Below are 7,963 nucleotides of genomic sequence, written 5' to 3'. Positions count from 1 at the left end.
TTCCAACACAAGGGGCAAATTTTAAGCGAACTTTTGAACGTATGCTGCACTTGCATTTCATAAATTGAATTCGCTTCATGTTATATACCACCAGGGGGAGCCAAAACACAACACATCGTAATGTGTTAGTAGGCCTAATGTATTGAAATAAAGAACGGATAGCTTAAAACAGTCATGTTAGCCTAGATTAATTAGCCTATTCCATGACAGAAAAAATGTATGCTTTATTTTATACTGTTTTCCATAATTGGAACACTTGGTTGCTTATCACATCTATCTAAGTTATAGCCTACGGATATACATGCAGACAGTACGCCCAGAGCCCGTCATTCTCTAGTACGCCTGTTCTGTGGGAGGAGAACATGCGCAACAGGAATTGAAAGGGGAGGGGAAACAGCTAAACTGTCATTTCATTTACACGAGTAGCCGCTGAAAGAGCTGAAAGTAACTTCTCAAGTCCCTTTAGATAAATGACAGTTTAGGTCTAAATGTCAATAGTCTGTTGGTTGTCATCTGCTGGAGGCTGAGTCTCTTCGTTTGCTGAGCAGTAAGTATTTTTGTAGCCTATTCAAAAGAACCTGCTTGTGTAAGCAGTAACAAACAAACGTACCGTTAGTTTTTTGGAGGCTGATCACCAACAAAGTAATATGTTCTCAACAATGTTAGCATTCTTTGTTGTTTGTCTTGGACCACTTCAATATTTTACATGTTCGTGGACATATTTGAGCGAAGTGTCACTTCACACATTACATTACATCAACGTTAAATGATTAAATGAGACTATTTGTCACAAATTGAGTTTTGTTTTATGAGCTCATCCGGAAATGGTAGTTGCAGAAGCGTCGTAGTCTGTTACTGTAAACTTCCTACTTTTAAGAACCTCCTTTTCATGCATGTTTTAGCCTACTAAAGCAAACTTATTGACTATCAGGAATCCTCAACAACAACTTGTAGGCTGAGTTACAGCTACAGGCTTACGTTTTGTGTCATGTAGCCATATGAGATACTGTGATACATGTGTGGCTGTGTATTGTTTTATGAAACATTGCACTCTGACGGAAAACCCGCTAGGGGCTGTCCTTGAATCACAAGATTCAGTCAGTTATTATTATAGCCTTTAGGCATTGGCAGAGTGGTCATGCACATGCATTCATGTAGTTGTTCATTGACTAATAGGTGTGGTGACGTCTTAATTTAAGTATAGGCCTTGCATGGAGAAGTAACATAAATGTATTTGTTACTATTTTGTTCCATAGATACTTTTGGTTATGGAAGAGCAGTTTAGTGATGATGAATCACCAGTAGTCCATAGAGAAGACAACAAGAGAAGAAGACGAAAAATGAAGGCATTTACATCCAACGCAGCTGTTGCAATGGACCAGATTGCTGTGGAGTTTGTGCTCCCCACTACTAACAAGACGAGCAAAGGCCCAGACACTCTGCATTTAGAAGTAGCCGGAAATTGCACGGTGGAACAGGTGAAAGCTCAGGTTTGGCTCCGAGCTGTTGCCAGTCACCTCTGTCCGGAGTTCTACCAAAAATACTCCCCAGACCACTGCATCTTGCTCTACCAAAAGAAAGGAAACTGGTGTGAGATTTACGATAAACACCAGGTGTTCCAGACCTTGGACTGCATCCGCTATTGGAAAGCACTGAAGAAGGACAACGGGAAGATTCACCTGGCCAAGAGGCCTCTTCCGTCAGAGGAGTCTGTTCAATATCAGAAGTACTTGAACTACTTGATTGGATACGATGTCACCGATGTGAGCAACGTGCACGATGATGAACTCGAGTTCACACGCAGAAAGTTACTCACTCCCCGCAAAATTGAGTTGTCTGACCGAGATGCCAAACTCTATTCAATGGATCCCTGGGTAACTACAAAACCACTCCCTGAGTATCTGCTCGGCAAGATTAGTAACAGTAACATCCTGCTGGTGATACACAGGAATTCATCCAGTCAGACTATTAAGGTGTCAATTGATGACACACCTGTCCAGGTACTCCAGACCTTCTTCACCAAGATAGCTAAAAAGAGGGCACTGTTTAACATTCCAGAAGATGTCAGCGAGGCAGATTACGTGCTTAGAGTTTGTGGACGAGAGGAGTACATTTTCGGAAGCTATGCCATCAAAGATTTCCACTGGGTACGACAGTGCCTCAAGAATGGAGACGAAATCCACCTGGTGCTAGAAATGCCCCCAGACCCTGAATTGGACGAGGTTCACAGAGAAGACTGGTCGCAGGTGGACGATTGCACCGGAGTGGCTGGTACGCATGAGCAGTTGACCATCGATGAGAAGGACCATGAGAAGGTGTTTACAATTTCGCTGTGGGACTGCAATCGCAAATTCCGCGTCAAGGTGCTAGGCATTGACATTCCTGTTCTACCCCGTAATTCCGAGCTGATCGTGTTTGTGGAGGCCAGCATATTCCACGGGCAGCAGCTTCTGGCCCAGGAAAGGACGACTCCGAAGCCTTTCACCGAGGAGGTGCTGTGGAACACTTGGCTGGAGTTCAACATCAAAATAAAAGATCTACCAAAAGGAACTCGACTGAGTCTGCAGGTATCGTGCGGTAAAGCCCAAACCCAGTCATCCAAGTCGTCCAGTCAGGACAACGGAGGACACGACGGCAAGAGCAAGAACCGTCTGCTGTATTACGTGAACCTCCTGCTGATCGACCACCGCTCTCTGCTGAGGCAAGGAGAGTTCGTCCTGCACATGTGGAAGATGCCCGACAAAAGCGAGGACAACAGCAGCGTCAATGCCGACAAGCTGACGTCCGCCACCAACCCGGACAAGACCAGCTCTATGGCCATAGCCATACTGCTGGACAAGTACTGCTACCCAGTAGCGCTGCCCAAGTGCAGAGAGTGCAAAGAGGCTTCGGATTTGGAGGGGGAGAGAGGGCAGAGGGACATGCCCAACCACCTGCGAAAGCAGTTCGAGCAGATCGTCGCCACCGACCCGCTGCACCCGCTGAGCCCGGAGGACAAGGAGCTCCTGTGGCACTTCCGACAGGAGTGCATGCGGCACCCCAGGGCGTACCCCAAATTCCTCGGCTCTGTGAAATGGGGCAAACAGGAAGCCGTGATGGTGACCCATCAGCTGCTCGAGAGGACCACCACGTGGGACAGGAGCTCGTTAGACGTGGGCTTAGCCATGCAGTTGCTGGATTGCCACTTTTCCGACGCAAACGTGCGCTCCATGGCTGTAAGGAAACTGGAGACACTGGATGAAGATGTTGTCTTGCGGTACCTGCTGCAGCTGGTTCAGGTAGCGATGTCATAGCTGATTTGTTTTACCACAACTTCCTCGTTGCGGAGTGATTTGCATGTTTCATGTCACCACTGACTCCAAATACAGGCCAACAGTGAAACCTTTGTACAGTATTCAAATTGACTATGCGTTGTGTATACTTGTAATATTGTACATATCTTGTATTTTGCACCCTCATAAAGGCAGTGAAGTTTGAGCCGTACCATGACTCTGCTCTGGCAAGATTCTTATTAAAACGGGCACTCAGGGTAAGCATATAATTGCTATGTAAAGCACATAGTTGTAGGCTATACATTTACATTTAAGCCACGTTTAAGCATTTTAACATTTAAGCTACAGAGCTACAGCTACAGCAAATACTACTGCATACCATTGCTCTGTTAATCATACCATTGCTATGTGAAATCTCTCTGTTGATCTTACTCATTCACACATCTTGAGCTGAACTACAAGTCCCTCTCCCTCCACACAGAGCAAGAGGATTGGCCATTTTCTGTTCTGGTTTTTGCGAAGTGAAATTGCCCAGTCTATGCACTATCAGCAACGCTACGCGGTCATTCTGGAGGCCTACATGAGAGGCTGCGGGGACGCCATGCTCCAGGATTTCAAGAAGCAGGTGGAAATCACAGAGGCTCTGCAGAAAGTCACCCGCGAGATCAAGGCAGTCTCTCAGGAGAAATACGATGTCTCAGCACAGGGTGAGACATGAACTGACCGCTTAAACGACAGTACTTGAAGTAATAAAATTGTTATATCATAATAATTTTGTTGCGATAGTTGATCTCTGATTGGTATCGATGAACAGTTGTTTTTCAGCTACGACAGAAACTGGAGAGTTTGCAAGTGTCAGGTTTGCCAGAGAGCTTCAAAGTGCCTTATGACCCTGGCCTACGAGCTGGAGGTCTTGTGGTAAGTCAAGCCTTTTGTTGTCTGCGCCTCCTTAACAACTACCCATTTGTGTGGCTTTTTTTGTGCGTGTGGGGCAGTTTACTTCCCCTCTTGTGTTCCTATGATAGATAATGTGTTTAACCACCGTAATGAACAACGTTTTTGTCACGTTCACTGTGACCACATGTCTTTGCAGATTGAGCAGTGCAAAGTTATGGCATCAAAGAAGAAACCGTTATGGCTGCAGTTCAAGCGTGCAGATCCCACAACCTTGTCTAGTGACACCATTGGAATCATTTTCAAGGATGGAGATGACCTTCGTCAAGACATGCTCATCCTACAAGTACTGTTTCTTGATGTTTCACTCTAGAAAAAGCATTCTAGAATATTTTAGAATGCCAGCAGAAACGTGTGTTTGCTCCATTTTGTTGAATATGTTTGTGTGTAAACTTAGTGTGTAAAACTAGTCCTTTCAGTTGTGTATGCTGTGGTAACATTCAAAAGTAGGACTGACTATGATGTGCGCTATTGGAACTCTTAGATCCTGTTGATAATGGAGTCTATTTGGGAAGCTGAATCGCTGGATCTATGCTTATTGCCATATGGCTGCATTTCCACTGGAAATAAAATAGGTATGCCCTCCTAACAGAAATATATGTATGATTTATTTCAATTATATATAAAAATATGAGTTTATATATTCTAATTAGAATTATAATCAGAATACTAAGTAAATACTACTTCTGAATACGAAGACAAATTCTATATAGCATCTCAGCATTATTGTTTTCAACAGGCATGATTGAAATCGTGAAGGATGCCAGAACCATTGCCAATATACAGCAGAGTATCGTGGGAAACACCGGGGCCTTCAAAGATGAGATTCTCAATCAGTGGCTCAGGGACAAGTGTGTGAGTGAGGACAAGGTACGTAGCCTTCTGTCTGGATCACGCAGCAAGGCCTGAGGGATGTCGCTAAGCATGTGACAGGAAGGAAACACCCCCGACAAACGCATTTCCTGATAGCTCATGCTCTTTGTCTGAGAGGTTGTTCACTGATACTAAATACAGCCGACATGCTCATATTTATCACAGCAACTCTTTTCTGTCTTTTTTTGTGGTCCAAAATAAACGTACATCCTGGTGACATTACTGACAGTGGAAAATACAGGGGCGAAGATGGAAGTCAGTTGAGTTGCATCAGAAGAGCAACTAGCCTTTTACCACTAGGCAGTTGTGTATAGTGCAAATAACCATTTCTTGGAAGGTTAAGCTGTTCTCATGTGTCTGTTTTCAGTTTCAACAGACTGTGGAGCGCTTTGTGTACTCCTGTGCAGGCTACTGCGTCGCTACCTATGTCCTTGGGATTGGTGACCGCCATAATGATAATATTATGATCACAGAATCTGGTACATTTTAAACCCTTTTACTCAGCCTTGGTGTACATTGAAAACATTGTTTGTTTACTTGTTTACCATTTTAATACTTAACATTGATTTATTTCTTTGTGAAGGGAACCTCTTCCACATTGATTTTGGTCACATTCTGGGCAATTACAAGAGTTTCCTGGGCATCAGCAAGGAGCGGGTCCCCTTTGTACTGACTCCTGATTTCCTTTATGTCATGGGGACGACAGGGAAGAAAAGCAGTCCATATTTCCAGAAATTCCAGGTATTCGTCTCAAAGTAACAACCATATGTATAGGCCTAACACCCGGGCTACACCAGGTCCACAATGAAGCTCTGAGTAGCGTAAACATAGGTTTAGAAGGCTGGTCTAATTTTTTGGAACGTATGCGCTGCTATCACGTCTGGTGTAGCCAGTTCCATTGGCTATAGTGGCAGCTAATTGTTGCATCCGACGCTATGCAAACAGAACACTTCAGTTATGTGCTCATTGTAACCTCCCTGTAAACAATATTACTTAGTAATGCTTGTATAGACTGTATAGGGGCAGCCATGGCCTACTATTTAGCGCTTCGGATTTGAGCAAAGCACCTAACCCCTCAATGCTCCCCGAGCGCCGCTGTAGCAGGCAGCTCACTGTGTCGGGATTAGTGTGTGCTTCACCTCACTGTGTGTTCACTGTGTGCTGAGTGTGTTTCACTAATTCACGGATTGGGATAAATGCAGAGACCAAATTTCCCTCACAGGATCAAAAGAGTATATATACTTATACTTATTTTTCAACTGAGTGAACATTTTGTTGTCTTGTCAAGTGTCTGTGTGTAATATTCAAGCTAGATTGGTAGCTCATATTCTACTTGTTTCTGATGTAGAGTCTTTCTTTCTCTGAACTCTGAACATTTTTATTAATTATTTTATTGAACTCTTTTTTCACAGAAATAGACAAGCACTCTATTAGCACTTCTCTTCTTCTATTAGCACTTTATTGTGAAGCACTTTGGTGCGTCTCAGCCGTCTGTAAATGTGCTATAGAAATAAAATTTGACTTGACTTGATTATTTTTTCTTTGAACTCAGGAAACATGTGTGAAAGCCTACTCAGCTCTGAGACACCACACCAACCTGCTGATCATTCTCTTCTCCATGATGCTGATGACCGGTATGCCCCAGCTGACCAGCAAGGAGGACATAGAGTACATCCGGGAGGCGCTGACGGTCGGCCGCTCGGAGGAGGAGGCCCAGCGCCACTTCCTGGACCAGATCGAGATCTGCCGAGATAAAGGATGGACTGTACAGTTCAACTGGTTTTTGCACTTGGTGCTGGGAATCAAACAGGGAGTGGAGAAACGGTCAGCTTGATCTTTTCATTCTCCGTCTGGTCGCAAGGGACACCATTACACATTACTTTTTTTTTTTTTTTTTTTTTGTTAGCGATTGTGTTTATGTCCTTCATAATCTCAGTTGTGGATAATGAAGTGGCAAGAACATAGGTTTCAAACCCAGTTGCATTTGAGCTGAAGCTTCAGAAAATATCAAATTTCATTGTATCTGTCTTTGCAATGTAGCATTTTGCAAGCCCCTTAGAAAAAACACAAGCAATCTACTCATAAGGCGGGATTAGAAGGATGTCTCTTCCTGTCGGCAAAGAATGAAAATGATTCCTGTTGACTTGCCATTTCACAGTGAATAATACATTATGTAATATGCTCTGTTACTCGTGTCACTGTTGTGGGCTACTCTTTTCAGTCTTAGTTTTGAGTGCAGTAGTGTGCTGTTTCATTTTTTTATGAAGGCTATTTATATTTAATTCAGGCATGTAATTATTTAGGTAGTTGCCTAATACTATAGTGCCACTTACCACATACTGTATGGTCAAGCAAACCTCTTCTGATTTATTTGTATTATTTTTTTACAGCAGAAAGTTGTGACTTAAGTCAGTGAAGTCTTGGAAATGTAGGATCCCTGAGTCTGGGATATGTTCTCAAGTGAGGACTGAATTGCAGTCTTAAATAATAAGTAAGAGATGTATTTGTGCAAAACAGTAATTTATCAGGTCCTCCCCTTTTTGTAATTATTTTGGGGTCTCTAGGGGTCTCTCAACTGATGACAATAAAAACAAAGTGTTAATGCACCATGTGTCAAATCCAAAAATTCTTGATTAACCCTCTCTGTCAAATCCTTTAGTCAAATCCTGACATCAGGATGATATAGCTAGCTTTAATTAAATTAGAAGTTTGCATTCATTATAACTTTATAATGTGTGCTATTATTTTCCTCTTTGAAAAAAAGTTTGAAGTTGTTGTCATAGGTTACAATCATCTTAAACTTCATAATTTCCTTTTACACAAAGGCACTTCCTGTACAATGGGGGAGGGGGGGGGGGGGGGTT

The 7,963-nt window shown here is 43.1% G+C and overlaps 1 protein-coding gene across 1 annotated transcript; it reads left to right on the top strand.

Moving 5' to 3' along the window:
• Positions 1-405: 405 nt before the first annotated feature.
• On the top strand, positions 406-7,705 carry pik3cg (phosphatidylinositol-4,5-bisphosphate 3-kinase, catalytic subunit gamma). The gene is made up of 11 exons (XM_076297060.1): positions 406-547; positions 1,257-3,278; positions 3,464-3,529; positions 3,754-3,979; positions 4,087-4,190; positions 4,366-4,512; positions 4,711-4,801; positions 4,966-5,096; positions 5,467-5,578; positions 5,683-5,840; positions 6,652-7,705. The coding sequence occupies exons 2-11, from the start codon at positions 1,269-1,271 to the stop codon at positions 6,931-6,933; spliced, it is 3,327 nt and encodes a 1,108-aa protein (XP_076153175.1). The 5' UTR covers positions 406-547; positions 1,257-1,268; the 3' UTR covers positions 6,934-7,705.
• Positions 7,706-7,963: the final 258 nt, after the last annotated feature.

This window comes from Alosa pseudoharengus, unplaced genomic scaffold (assembly GCF_046254945.1).
Source record: "Alosa pseudoharengus isolate Yale_2024_CS ecotype anadromous, Long Island Sound unplaced genomic scaffold, YU_APseudo_1.1 YU_APseudo_1.1_scf_20, whole genome shotgun sequence".
Lineage (NCBI taxonomy): Eukaryota > Metazoa > Chordata > Actinopteri > Clupeiformes > Clupeidae > Alosa > Alosa pseudoharengus.
Note: the sequence above shows the minus strand (reverse complement) of the source record. Positions and strands in the feature narration are given on the sequence as shown.